This window comes from Mesoplodon mirus, assembly GCF_964341445.2.
Source record: "Mesoplodon mirus genome assembly, chromosome: 17".
Lineage (NCBI taxonomy): Eukaryota > Metazoa > Chordata > Mammalia > Artiodactyla > Ziphiidae > Mesoplodon > Mesoplodon mirus.
In genome coordinates, this window is record NC_138993.1 from 76,268,036 (window position 1) to 76,282,856 (window position 14,821).

Genomic DNA, 14,821 nt, shown 5'->3' on the forward strand with positions numbered 1-14,821 from the left:
TGTAAGTCTCCAGCCAGCCATCAGTTCACTTTTTCCTTTCGATTCAAATGAGGTCCTCACAGGCCGAGTGTCCAATGAGTGATTCTCTTAAGAGACATCAGCTGCTTGAGTCCCAAAGCCAGAGGCGTGTCCACTGAGGCGAGCACATTGGAAAACGGGTGTGTGTGTGCATGTGTGTCTGCACGTGTGTGTGTGTGTGCACGTGAGTGCGTGTGTGTGACATGCATGGGGGGACCAGCAGGGCCTCGGCTCTTTCAGGCCAAAGCGGGGCTAGAGATGCCCCATGAAGGCACGCCTGCTTGTCTCTGTCGACAACACACAGTAGCTCTGTTTGGGAACGCTTCCGCGTTCTGTGAGCAGAAAACTATTCAGAGGATTTTGTTCTTTGCTGCTTCATTTGAAGAAAAGGTTAAACTGGGCTTCTGCCCAAGTATCTCATAGGACAGCCTCTTCTGTGCCCTGCCCACTGTGGCTGAGGTGTTCCTGTTCTAAATTCGTGGGTTCTGACACCACACTTACCACTGGGCTTGCTGGACCGAGCCAGATGACACGTTTTAGAGAGAAGCTTTGCGATCCGGGGCCCCGCCATGCCCCTTCATAAAAGCTAAACATGTTTCTGAAACCAAGAGAAAGTAGAACTTGAAAGTGGCAAAGAAAATCCCCTCCAACACTTGGCCAGGTCTCCCAAGCAGAATCATCTCAAGCAACCAATTGCTAATTTAACAACCCTCTGATTGAAAAAAACTAATTACACTAGTATTACGTGTTCACTGTAGAAAAATCAGCAAGTAGAGCTTTTCTTAAAAAAATAATAAAATTCAAAGCACCCCGTAACTCCCTCTTCATAAACGTTAGCCAAGGAGGGGGACAGGAGGCACTTCGGTGCTTTTAATTTTTTTGTTTTTTCTTTTGTTTTTTTTTGGCTGCGCCACACGGCTTGCGGGATCTTAGTTCCCTGACGAGGAATCGAACCTGGGCCCTTGGCAGTGAGAGCTCGGAGTCCTAACCACTGGACGGCCAGGGAATTCCCTGGTGCTTAATTTTAATAGACTCTCTGGTTCTGACCCACATGTTGATTTTTTTTTTTTTTTTTTTTTTTTTTTTTTTGCTGTACGCGGGCCTCTCACTGTTGTGGCCTCTCCCGTTGCAGAGCACAGGCTCCGGACGCACAGGCTCCGGACGCACAGGCTCAGCGGCCATGGCTCACGGGCCCAGCCGCTCCGCGGCATATGGGATCCTCCCAGACCAGGGCACGAACCCGTATCCCCTGCATCGGCAGGCGGACTCTCAACCACTGCGCCACCAGGGAGGCCCTGATTTTATTTTTTTTAATTTACTTTATTGATGCATAGTTGACTTACAATGTTGTGTTAATTTCCACTGTACAGCACAGTGACTCGGTTATACACATGTGTACATTCTTTTTCATATTCTTTCCCCTGATGGTTTATCCCAGGATATTGCACAGAGTTCCCTGTGCTCTACAGCAGGACCCTGCTGTTTTATTTTTCCTTTAAAAGAAAATATTAACGTGTCGGCATCTCTTCCGCCCCGTCCCCCTACCCTGCACAGCACACGGCCGCGGGCGACGAAGGGGGCGGCCAGTCGCTGGTGTCACCGGGCAGCTGCCTGGAGGACTTCCGAGCCACGCCATTCATCGAGTGCAACGGCGCCCGAGGCACCTGCCACTACTATGCCAACAAGTACAGCTTCTGGCTCACCACCATCCCCGAGCAGAGCTTCCAGGGCACACCCTCGGCCGACACGCTCAAGGCCGGCCTCATTCGCACACACATCAGCCGCTGCCAGGTGTGCATGAAGAACCTGTGATGTCGGGGCCGCCCCGCCGGACACGCTTCTCCAGGGGACACGCAGCCGGGGGGCCACTTTGGTGCTTATTCTTAACTTATTACCTCAGATGCCGACCCAAAAATTGACTTCATTTTTTTTTCTTTAAAAAACAAACCAAAAGAATAATAAAACAAGGGCTACCAAAGGAATTCAGCACCAGCACTTCGACCAAATAACCCCGTGGCATCCAAGGCGCTGCCCACTCTCCCCACATCTGTAGGACACCCTGACCCCCCCCCAAAATGGAAAACCACGAACCCTCCCTCTCAGGCCATCCATACTAAACGGTTCCACGCTCAGTGTAGCTAACTTCTTCCTGTGTATCTATGTAGTCACTGCAGTCTCAGCCGCCACTGATAACCCACTTATTGAACTCAACGGGGAGGTGTAGACAGATGAGGCCGCGCAGCCTGCGGGCTCCCGAGCTCACTCCCGCTGTTCCCACTCAGGGGGCTCCTGGGGGTGGACTCAGCCCCGCTCTCCGAGCCCCCATGGTGGCAGCGCCCTCTTCTCCCAAACGCCGGCAACGCGAAGGATCCTGGTCCCCTCAGGAAGGCCGATTGTGCCTTTTGTTTTAAAAGCCACTGATGTCCGCACACCAGCGCTCACTCTCCCCAGCACCCCTTACAGACCGTTGGGTTCGGCAAAACTCACGTAGAAGCGAAGACCTTCTCACCGTCAGGTGTCAGCCAGGCTGCGTGGCAGCAAACTTGTAGGGTCGGAAGTGACGCTTCCACTGCCCCCAGGCCGTCCCTGGACACGTACCCTCCGTACTTTGTGCAGAATTGTATTCCTATGACTACTCCATCCTCTGTAACGACCCCCAAATAAAAGTTCGTTCTGAACATTTTTATACCCCGAGTCATTGCCTGCCTAATTTTCTCAAGTCCGTAGAGCACAAACTTTGCCGTGAACCCCAAAACACTGCATCCAGGCCCAAGTGCAAGCCCTGCACCCAGCTGGGCACCGCACAGCTGTTTTTTCCAAGTTTCAGCAGATTGAACACAAGCCTGTGGTGGTGTCATTCATTTCCCAGGGAGCTGTGTCTGTGTTTATAATGCGTTAGCAATAATCACCCATGGGGATTAGCAGGATGGGCACCAGTCAGTCACCAGCCCCAGCACAGCATCCCAGCAAAATCCCAGTGTTGCCAAGAAACAGCCTCCAAGACACATTTCCGGCTTCAGTTTCTCTGGAACCTGGCTGACCTTCAGGCACCCAACTCACAGAATTTATTTTTACCCTTTAAAATTCAATCTCATGTTAAACTTATCTAAGTACAATTTCTACAGTTAACAAGGTGACAGTGTTATAATAATAATTCCACATGATAATGTTACTTGAAGGAGATCAGCACCTGCCTGGCCTGCACACCCCCAGCGGCCGCCCAGGACAAGGTCTCTGCTCCGGAGGGTTAAGTGGGGACGTGACTCCAGGCAGTGGGATGGGGCCTGGGCAGCGCGACCCAGGAAGCAGGGCACCTCACTAAGGCGGCTGCCACTGTGCAGGGCTCAGGGTTCAATCCTGCGGGGACCCACCGAGGGAGGCCACAGGAGGACACTCAGATGATCCCCCCCAGGGAAAGGCACATTTTCAGCCTCCAGCTCTCGCCCCTGGGGGTCAGGCTGCCTCACATGTCCGGGAATGAGTGGGCTCCTAGCACCCAAAGTGGAGGTATCAGAGAATCAGGTGAAGCTGATGCAAGGCATTGTAGGCTACACCTATGGACATCTGGTTTCCATAGCAACAGCTGTAGCGGAAAAGGTGAGCCTAGAGGCTGAGGCCGGGGCCTGAAAGATGCCCAGCACGGGGAGGTGATGGGACAGGTGTTTTAAGGATTCTTTAAATTGTATAGTGTCTCGTAATTTTCAAAAGTTTCAAAAGTTTCATATGCACGATGTCATATGGTTTAGCTTTGATGCCTCTGTGAGGTTCGCACATCAGAGGCAGGTGCCCAGCATTAAACACTGAACCTCACACCTGAGATACATAAGGCGAGAAGACCAAGATCAACATCTCGATACATAATTGGATTCCAAAATGTCGACCATAAAATATAAACCAAACACAGATAATCCATCGCCCCAACATCTGTTTGTGCAACGAAGCTCATGATCCCGTGCAAGGACAGCAGGTGAGGATTCCTAGTCTGGACCAAACAGCCACAACCTCCTGAACCTTGACAATTCAAACCCTGCCCATCACAGACCCTTGCATGTTGCGTGAGATTCTTCTGGTCTAGCTTCTCAGGGCTGAGGGTAACCGCCACCCCGGAAGCTAAGTGTACGCGAGTGGCTGATGCTGCTCCCCCCCCACATTTTCCAGAGAGTGGGTGCCCTGAGGTTGGAATCACTGTCTCGCGACTGCTTCATAAGGTGGCTTTCCTCACCCCTCGCACGGACGATGCCAGGACCCACGTTAAACCAGGGGAGGTGCCTCTGGAAGCATCCTGGCTGGTCGGAGGGGCACCAGGAAAGACGGAGAAAGTCCTGGAGTATCGCTCCAGCTTCCCGCTGCCCGAGAAGAGCGAGTCGGGAGGACCCCGGGGCAGCTCTGCACCTGGGGGCCACCAGGGGAGCTGAACCGAAGACCCTGCTCGCCACGGTGGCGTCCTGAGAATTCAATGCGTTCCTCCGTGTGGAAGGGCCCCGAGAGAGCTGGCGTGCACACCATCGGGTGAGTTTGGTGTCGTGTCCCAGCCTCAAGGAGAAGGGGTTGGCGACTCCCTGCCACTGGAGGGTTTTAAAGATGTTCCCACGGACGAGAGGTGTCCAACACAGGCTGTGCAGGGCTGAGGTCAAACCCTTCTGAAGGTAAATTCCTGACACGCACAGAAGGGGTCATACTGAGCCGCAGGAGGACCGTGAAGCAGCAGGACAGACCCAGGTGAGCGGTTTGCAGGGTATAAATACGGGAAATGGCAACCCTGCCACTCGAGAGCTACGTGGCACGTGGCCCGGTCAGCACACTCAGCAAGTGCCACAGGCGCCCGTGAGCCACTGGGGAGGGTGACATGAGCGCAGAGGCGTCCATCTGCCCGAGGGACACCCGGGCTCAGATCACACCTGGACGTGGCCCTACCTCCAGGCTGCCGTTCCCAGAAAGAGGCCATCGCTTCTTTTTTTTATATTTATAAATGCGGCATATTTATTTATTTATTCCTTTGACAGGTATTTTTTCAAGAACATACTTGTTGAAGGCACACACCAGTTGTCCTGAGTGGTTAAGAATACCACACTGAACAAGACACACTTAGTGCCTGCCCGTAGAAATTTTAGTTTACTGGGGGATACAGGCAATAAAAAAAGTAATTAAAATAAAGCACCATGAATGCTATTAAAGGAGACATTTAGGGGTATAGGAGGAATACAGAGCGGAGGTATCTGAACCAAAGAATTCCTCTTGGAGGAAGTGATTTGTTTTAACTGTTTATTTTATATTGGAGTATAGTTGATTAACCCTGTTGTGGTAGTTTCAGGTGTACAGCAAAGTGATTCAGTTCTACATATACATGTATCTATTCTTTTTCAAATTCTTTTCCCATTTAGGTTGTGAGAGAATATTGAGCAGAGCTCCCTGCGTGATACAGTGGGTCCTTGCTGGTTATCTATTTTATATAGAGCAGTGTGGACATGTCAGTCCCAGACTCCCTATCCCTGCCCCCACCCTTAAGTTCGTTCTCTAACTCTGTATGTTTCTGTTTTGTAAATAGGTTCATTTGTGTCATTTCTTTTTCGATTCCGCAAATAAGCAGTATCATACATCATTTATTTTTTTAAAAAGAGAAGCAGCAGGCGTGGAGGGGGAGGGGAGAATGCTGACACGGGTAACTTGGGAAACGAGGGAGGCCTGAAGCCAAAGGCCAAGGGCCCGCCCCCCCACCCCGTGGCTGTGCTCCCCCCGATGCAGCCTCGACCCACATTGTCTGCTGCAACTGAACAATTAGGGAATGGATGGGGGGCGCGGGGAGCGCGTTTCCCACCGCCTGAGATGGGGTTTGCAGATGAGAAGCGGGGAGATGACGCATCAGGGTGAGAGAGGTCGGCCGGACCAGGTTTGGCTGAGCACAGACCCCTGGACATGGGCGTCAGTATCTACATGTGGACTTCCTTGCTCTCAGCTGGAGGGCTCTAAAGAAACACCCCCAACCCCCCTGGCAACAAGCACACCCAGCCCAGATCTGGGCTTCGGACACTTTCCCCAGTGAAAGGTCCCAGGGCTCCTTGGAGCAATGGCTGATTCTAGGACGAGTGTAGGAAACACACAAGATGAGCCTGGAACAGAGTTGGCGCCTGAAATTAAGAAAGTACTCAGAAATAAACCCCAGGGGCTTCCCTGGTGGTGCAGTGGTTAAGAACCCGTCTGCCAATGCAGGGGAAATGGGTTCGAGCCCTGGTCCAGGAAGATCCCACATGCCACGGAGCAACTAAGCCCGTGCGCCACAACTACTGAGCCTGCGACCTAGAGTCCACGAGCCACAACTACTGAAACCCGCACGCCTAGAGCCCGTGCTCCACAACAAGAGAAGCCACCGCAAGGAGAAGCCTACGCACCGCAAAGGAGAGTAGCCCCCGCTCGCAGCAACTAGAGAAAGCCCGCGTGCAGCAACGAAGACCCAACGCAACCAAAAATAAATAGTAAATAAATAAATAAATTTTTAAAAATAAATAAACCCCAGCGATGGGAACAGGTCAAAGGGACACAGCAGCCAACAGACACAGCTTCCCGTTCACGAAAGCTGGGATAACGTGATCAAGAAGTAAGCCATCCAGGGCTTCCCTGGTGGCGCAGTGGTTGAGAGTCCCCCTGCCGATGCAGGGGACACGGGTTCGTGCCCCGGTCCGGGAAGATCCCACATGCTGCGGAGCGGCTGGGCCCGTGAGCCATGGCCGCTGAGCCTGCGCGTCTGGAGCCTGTGCTCCGCAACGGGAGAGGCCGCAACAGTGAGAGGCCCGCGTACCGCAAAGGAAAAAAAAAAAAAAAAAACTGCAGCCATTTCCACAGAGGCCGTTTGATGATCTGGAGGTCAGGGTGCAGCTTCTCTGACAGGGAGATCCACACTCTCGCCTGGAGCTGCCTTAGCCCTTATTCCACACTTAGAAAGAGTCGGTTTTACCTGCAGGGCTCCTGGGAAGGAATTCTTGCACGTGGATTAGGAGGATTCTGTTGGGGGTCCCCGCACCTCCTGGAGGAACGGGCGGGTGAAGCCGAGGGAGGGGGGTGGGCGGGGGCCTGGGGACCCGCCCGGCTCTCTTCCCTGCAACCGACGCCAGCAGCCCTGGGCCCGTGAGATGAGCAGCCAGAAGACTCCCTCTGGGCCTCAGGACTCTTCCAGCGGAAAGGACCAGATGGAGTAAAGTGAGGGGCGCTGCTCTTGTCTTGGGCAGTGAGCATCTGCCTGATAGAAGCCGGAACAGCCAAGCCGAACGCAGGAAGGACGGAGGCTCCGGGCTGCCCGGCCCTGGAAGGCGGGGACAAGACCTCGGCGGGTCTGCCTCTCCAGCCACCGGGGACTCTAGCTCTAGATGCACCTTTCCTTGCCCGGGCTCTGGGTCCTCACACCCCCAAGCCAGCTGCCTTCCAGACCCTCCTGCTGGGGAGGGGCAGTGAGCTCAAGGTCAATGCACAGGACGGGAGGGAAGGTCGACCTTTGTCCAGGACCCAGAGAGGAAGGACGGGGCCCAACAGCATCCCGAGCAGGCACACCGTGTGCAGGGTCTACACTGCAGACCCAGCAACTCTGCCCCGTTCTGACAGTGCAGGGCAAAGTGTCCCGCTTCGAGAAGTGGAGAAGATCGGGCCAAGTGCTAAGGGAACGGGGAGGGGGTGTGACATAATGAGGGCAGGCGGGGTGGGGTGCAGAGGGGGGCTGGCCCCACCTCGTTACACAAAGGCAAGAACAACCCCCGGTTCCATCAGCCATAGCGGGAGCAGATTCTGCCTCAAAACATCCCAAACTCCTGCAGAGACCCCACCTCTTGCGCTTGGACACAAGAGCAAGTGCCCAGGGCTCGCGCCCCTCAGGCGGGCTGCGGTCATCGGTGCAGGTGCTCCGCGTGTGCAGGGCCGGCGCGGAGCTCGGAGGTGGAACACGAGTCAGCTCCAGCCCCCTTCTCTCGGGAGGATAAAACCACCTCCAATCCACTGCCCACAGCAACCGGGCCCTGAGCCCCGGCCCACCTCGGCCGGAGGGAGACCTCGCTGGAGCTGAAGCCGCCGTCTGTGGGAGGGCGTTGCTGGCACAGCAGGCGGTGCTGATTCAACCAGGAGGTCGGGTTCAGAAACGACAAAGCAGTTCTCTTAAGACACCAGCCTAGCGGCCTGTGAAAGGCGGGAACCATGGTTTCCAACACCCAGATCACAACATAACCCCCTCAAAACTTCCCACGCAGGATACCTCGAGGCCACCAGGAAATGCCCGGCCAGGAGCTGCTGTTGAGAAGAAGGTTTCTGAGGACACGCGGGTGAAAGTCTGCGGCGATGGCTCCTGGGCCAGGCTCAGCAGGTTAACCCACGGCTATCCGTGGCCTCCCAGCCACAGAGCAGCTGCGTGTGAACAAAGGGAAAGAAGGAACGTTTGGGGTCCCAGCTCGAACCCGCATCCAGCACAGAATCCCCTCCCTCTCCACTGACTAGCTCACTAAAGCAGCTGAAGCTTCCCCAGAACTGACCTGGTTCCCTGGTCGGGAACTGGGCCCACGAGCGACCATGGCTGGAAACCCGTGAGCAGGCTCAGTCTCCCTGGCGAGAGCCCAGGCTGGCACCCAAAGTCCACTTGGGACAGAGTCCAGAGTGAAGCCTACTTTTTAGGGCAGCGATGAGGGTGCAATGCTTACGTGTTGCTGATGGAGAAGGTGCCGTCCTGGGCCATCCTCCAGAACACGGGGTCATTTGAGGGCACGGGCTGGGGGTGCTCAGAGCAGACGGGCAAGAGAATCAGACTCTTCAGGAGGGAAGGGCTGTGGGAACGCAGCCACCCCTGCCTTCAAGTACAAAGACAGAAATAATTTCCCAGGATGCTTTTTCCCCTCCACAGTCCTCAAAGACAAGTTCCTCAGTCTCCCAGACATCTCACTAGCAAAGACACACTTTGTGGAAAAATAAATACAACTTCCACCCACTAAATGGGAAACTAAGCCACGTCAATGAAAAGTAATCAGACTCGTTTTCACTTTTGAACAGGCTACAGTTGCAAAATGGAAGTTTTAGACCTCGAGATCTGCTTCAGTCACAGGGCATCTCAATTGAGGCCTCCCCAGTCACACACAGGGGGCTCTGCTGGCGTTTCCATCACACAGATGGGGCTCGTTTGCTTACCCGGAGGATGTGCACCACCCGGGAGCAGAGGCAGGGCTAGAGGCCGCAGCATCAGAGATCACGGGCTCTCCGCAGAAACACTGGACACCTCCCCCCAAAAACTGCTGCTCATGAAACGTTGTTCACCAGCCTCTGCCCCGCTTTGCGTCCTGTCAAGGACTGAACGCTTGTGTCTCCCAACATCCAAATGTTGAAGTCCTAACCCCCAGATGGGATGGTATCTGGAGGTGGGGCCTTTGGGAGGTAATCAGGTTTGGATGAAGCCTTGAGGGTGGGGCCCCCATGACGGGATTAGTGCCCTTGTAACGAAAGAGTCACCAGAGCTCTCTCTCCCTCCAGTACGTGAGGACACATGCAGAAAGGTGGCCATCTACAAGCCAGGAGAGTGCCCTCACCAGAAACTGAGTCGGCTGGCGCCTCAATCTAGCTTCCAGCCCCCAGGACTGAGCAATAAAGGTCTGCGGTGTTTCATTACAGCTGCCAAGCTGGCTGAGACACCCCTTTCCCCACAGAGAGCCCCAAGCCTGACCTACTTGTTTTCCGTTAACTTTCTAAGAAAACAACACTGTTCTCTCACGGCTTCCCCGTCTTGGCATCTCCGAAGAACAAAGCCACACCCCACCCCCGGAAAAGAGGTTTCCTATTCCGCAGCTGCCTGGGCGACCCACACAGAGGCCAGCAGAGACAGAGATTTTGGTTTTGCTTCTATTATTGGAACTCGTGTCTTCAAGACAACTAGGCAGATGGGCCAATCTAAATACCTGGAATTTGTAGGATTCGATGCAGCTTTTAAAGACAGAGAGACGTGCCTTAAGCTCACAGCCATCACTCGAGCGCCCCCAGCAAGGAGCCCATGGGAGCACAAATAAAGTCTAAATCAAAGTTCTTCTCAAAATCCTTTTTAATAATACATGTGGCTCACAATGCTGCAACCGATATAAAAACATTGATTCCTGATTTGTATAAATTAACATTTATCGAGAATCATTACGACGCATCAGGGTACAAGTACTGAATGGTAGGACCAAAGATAAATCACAGTGAGCAGAAACGTTTGAAAGTCACACAGGTGCCGAGACAGCCGAACACCTTCTGTCAGAGGCCAGGTGTGAGGACGGGGCAGCCAGGGGACGGCGGTCTCCGGGAGCCCGGCTCTGCAGGAGGCTCCTCTGAACGGTCCGTCCACTCCCCACCTCCCAGGGCAGCGATGTACATGGGGGACCAGTCACGGGGACCTTCGCTACTGGCTGGCATTTCCACCCGGTCTCCTCCTCCGAGTGCAGTTCTACAAAGTGACCCCCGATCTGCTCCTCTGACCGTCCACGCACCCCGGGGGCCGGGCCGGGGCACTTCAGGTGCAGCACCCAGATCTGGTCCGTGCGGGCGGCCTGGAGCTGGCGATGTCCACGGTCTGCGGCGGCCCCTGGGCCCTCTGCTGCAGGATCACAGGCACCACCATGTCGAACAGGGTTTCAAACAGCAGATCCACGTTGTGCCCGGTCTTGGCGCTCGTCTCGAAGCACATCTGCTCTGCAGCCGGCATGTCCTTCTCGTCCAGCATCTTGTACTTGAGGATCTTTTTGTAAAAGGCCACCGCGTCCTCTGGCTGCACCTGCTTCGGCAGCCTGGGGGCTGCACAGCCGTCGCCGCCGCCAGCTGGCCCAGGGCCCTGCCCTCCCTCCTGGCCGCCCTCCCCGGGCCCCTCCTCACTCAGGTCCACCTTGTTTCCCACGACGGCGAAGAGGCAGTTGGCGCTGGCCGTGTCCGTCAGGCCCAGGAACCTGTCCTCCAGCTCCAGGAGGCTCTGGGCGTGGTTCACGTCGTAGGTGAGGATGACGGCGGCCGCCCCCCGGCAGTACAAGGAGCCCAGGCCATGGAACTGCTCGCGCCCTGGGGGCGAGGGGGGAGAAAGATACAGTTACCTCTCCTCTCTGGCAGTGCCCCCCAACCATGCCGCCAGGGACCCCCGCGAGGGACCATGGAATCGTGACCCCAAACGTAGGTGTGGCTGGAGCTGAACGGGATGGAGACCCTGCTGTGCAGAAAGACGGGGTGATGGCCAGTCCCCACGGCCAGCAGGTCCTGCACAGCCCCGTCCGCCCACCACAGTGAACCCACGAGACCGAGGAAGACAGCCGGGCCCTGCTTTCCCCCTAATGGGCGGTGGTGTGGCTTGCTCCTATCTCTGCGTCTCACACGGGGATGTTTACCCGCGACGCTCCCACCAAGGGTCTTGCTGCCCCATGACACGCTCTGTGCCACCTCCCAGCGTGGCAGTCGTGCTGACGGGGCACCAGGCAAGTCTGCGTTCCCGGGTCCCCGAGCCCAAGGCCCTGCCCACCTCCAAGGCCACCTCCCCACCCGCAGGCTGCGCACCTCCTGGAGAAGGACTCAGAAGTGAGTGTGTCGGAACAGAGAACGCTCACACTGAGGAAATGCCCTCTCTTTGAGGGAAGACAGAGCAACTTCACTTTCAAGCCAAGTTGGGTGCCGCTGTGCACGCCACACGGCAAAGCAGGTATGGACACGCCGCCCCCGAGGGCTGGCCCCACCCCTGAAGCCTGGGCCCCTCCCTGCCCAGAGTGCGGAAGTGACAACAGATGCAGACGGCCCTGGGCCCCTCAGACCTCCTCCCCCCTCTTCCTCCCTCCCTCCCCTGCCCGTGGGCACCAATCAGGGCTGCACAGGCCCCAGGTGACAGCCCCGAGGGGGACAGAGAGCAAACCCCTGGAGAAGGTTCAAGAAGGATCTGGATAGCTGGACACAGTCCTCCCCGCCTCAGAGCCTGGGCAGGGCGGTTGGGAATGGACACTCCACACAGCGGGGCTGAGGCCTTCCTTGCCTTTTCAGTTTTAAGGGGAAATGGGTGTTTTCTAAGTTGGACAAGTCACAGCGAGATCACAGCATACGTCTCCCTTGGGCCGGCCTCCTTCTCTCTGGTCCTTTGGGGAGAGGGTGGGCACTTCCCAGGGCTTCTGCTGACTGTGACTTCCCAGGGGGTCCCTGGCCCCCTTCCAGGTCCCCCTCCTGTCCTGGCCTGTCCCTCGTCCCTCTGAGCCCCGACGCAGACGCTCAGGACAACCCCAAGTGGAGGTCTCGGTCATGCAGCTAATAGACCCCTGTCTCCACCAGGGAGGACAGGACCTGTGGCTTTACTCGCCCCCCACCCCCCGGGCCCGCGGTCGGTGCCACTAAATGCGCTGAGTAAGTGAAGCCACAAATCATCCCCTCCATTTGTTTTGTGTTTTTTTAAAGACAACACAGTTTTTCCCTCATGTAAGATTTCTTGGTTTGTTTCGTAACCATTTGGTCTCACTTGCTAGGTGGTAGGAGCCTCAATCATGTCAGAGGCTGGATTTACACCCTGCACCCAACTCAACTCCCACCTTTACTGTGAACTGCAGACCCAGGGGAAGACACTGGGGGAGGGGAAGAGGGGGAGGAGAGGGGGAGGGGAGGAGAGGGGGAGGGGGAGGGGGACAGAGGGAGGGAGGGAGGGGAAACCTTGATGGGCTAAACCCCCACAGAACTGAAATTTCATCACACTGGAACACCTTTATTCCTTCATATCAAATCCTCAGAAGCCCTGTATGTGAAAGGCCCAGATCACAGTAAGCGGCCAGGCCAGTGCCCCTCACCTTGGGGTCTCCGGAGGCCAAGTGTGACCACGTTTGCTCCCAGGTTTTCCCCAATGGCCCCCTCGGTTTCCCTTCTTCCTCGTTCACGATGGGGAGACGGTTCACTGACTCCATGAAGGGAAGTTCATAAAGGCAAAACGGGGCCCCTGTGAAGCCACCCCAGGCCCCGGGATCCAACACACCTCCTACGGCTGCCGTCTGAGCTCACACCCTCCATGGGCGGAGGGAAAACCCCTGGACCTGGCTGTGTCGCAGAGAAGAGCAAACCTGACTCCATACTGGATGTATTGCTTTGGCGCTAACCCTGGGCTCTGCTGCCTGTGCTGAGTCATGCTGGCTCGCCCCTTTGTAAAAGAATGTAGCCTAGAGCCTGAAGTATGCAGGAGAGCCCATTCTCCAGGCTCTGACCTTTAAAGGTATAACTCTTTTCCATTCATATAGAGATAAAAAGTTGCAGAACAGAAAAATAACAACTGTCTCGTTGGAGATTTATAGGAACGTTGTGCCCTGACCTGTGGACAGCTGCGAGAACCAGGGATACAGGCACCAAGGGTGTGCAACAACCAGCCACACCCGCTGCCGTTTCAGCAGAAAAGAAGCCTGGATTCTGCTGATAATTGGGAAACATGGGTCTCTGGGACCGCCAGTCCACCGTCTTCTCAGTCCGCTGGAATTGCAAATAAAGTGGCCATTCTTTGCCCCAAAAACTTGTCTCTCAATTTACTGGCAGGTTGTGCAGCGAGCAGTATGAGGCTGGACTCCATAACAGGTAGGCCTCTCTGGAAGGGCCCCCCCCTCCAGGGAGGAGCCCAGGATTGACGTCACCGGAAGCGCACTGGCCCACACTCACGGGTCCTTGCAGACCCAATCAATCACCCTTGACATGCCTCTCCCTAACTGGAATCCGGACTCCTGAAGAACCGGGCCCGGAGTTTGCTTTCATTCCTTTGTGGGGTGCGTGTAGGGCAGCAGCCCCCAGACAAGCATTGCGCCGTGAGCCTCTGTGCTCCATGCCACCCACCCTCCAGAGCACCCCAGCCTCTCGGTGCCCGCGGGACCACATTTCCTCCCTGAAGGACGAGGCGGGTGGGGCCGGTGGGTGGGCAGGCAAAGCACCAGGGAGGACAGGGTCAGGGTGGGATCGTCTGCCCGGTCCTGGATGCAGATGCGAAGACCCCCATGTCAATGGCGGCAGTGGACTGAAAGGTGCCTAGTCCTTACGTGCTTGCACAGTGCGACCATCTGAGTCCACACCCCCCAGGTAACACTAACACTTCATCCCTGACACCCTGCACCTGACCCCCCACCCAGGGCTCCTTCTCCATCAGGCAAAGCACCAAACCCCCAGCCCATCCCAGCAGCAGCCCCCAGCCAAGCTGCCTCAAGATTCCCCCCAGACTGCCTCTGATGGAAGGCTGTTCCTCTGCTGTGGTCTCTAGTTTGGGCTACAGAGCCCCCCATTGACTACAGTGCGGACAGAGCCCGGGAGTCCATGACCGTGAACGGGGAAAGGTGTGATCTCTACTCTCACTCTCCCCTAACTGAAAGTTAGCATTGCCTTCCACAAACACATTGCAACAAACCAGAAATGACTATAGGACGCAACCCCTGGGCTGTGTCGCCGACAGAAATAACACAGGCTTTCAATCCACACTGCAGTTGTGCACGTTTATCATCAGCTCAAAATCTCAACGGCTATTAGACCTGCCAGTAAAGAAAACCTGGTTTCCTGGGAAAACTTGGTGTTTTATTGCATGCGTTTAAATACAGTATTCAGAGAAAGGGTCACAGGCTGGTGCCACTCGGATACAAGGGGATCCATGGCACAAAAGAAATCAAGAACCCCTGGACCAGGGGTCTTTGGAGCTCGGATTGAAGGCATGACACCTCCACACAGCTACTTACATAAAATATAGTCATCTTCGCCATTAAGCCAGGTTTCAGCCAAACGGCCAAGAAATACAGAGGAGTTCCACCCCAGTCCTTCTGAAACGGCGACATTCTGGCCTCAGCCG

The 14,821-nt window shown here is 55.6% G+C and overlaps 2 protein-coding genes across 2 annotated transcripts in view; one reads left to right on the forward strand and one right to left on the reverse strand.

Annotated features, from left to right (window-relative positions):
- Positions 1-2,712, forward strand: part of COL4A2 (collagen type IV alpha 2 chain) — a 178,402-nt gene extending 175,690 nt beyond the window's left edge. Inside the window, exon 48 of the mRNA XM_082602472.1 lies at positions 1,573-2,712. Within this exon, the coding sequence (XP_082458598.1) occupies positions 1,573-1,830 (258 nt within the window). The 3' untranslated portion in view covers positions 1,831-2,712. The remainder of the gene's footprint in view (positions 1-1,572) is intronic.
- Positions 2,713-10,060: 7,348 nt separating this feature from the next.
- The window catches only part of RAB20 (RAB20, member RAS oncogene family), a 33,122-nt gene continuing 28,361 nt past the window's right edge, over positions 10,061-14,821 (reverse strand). Inside the window, exon 2 of the mRNA XM_082601897.1 lies at positions 10,061-11,058. Coding sequence (XP_082458023.1) covers positions 10,520-11,058 — 539 coding nt within the window. The 3' untranslated portion in view covers positions 10,061-10,519. The remainder of the gene's footprint in view (positions 11,059-14,821) is intronic.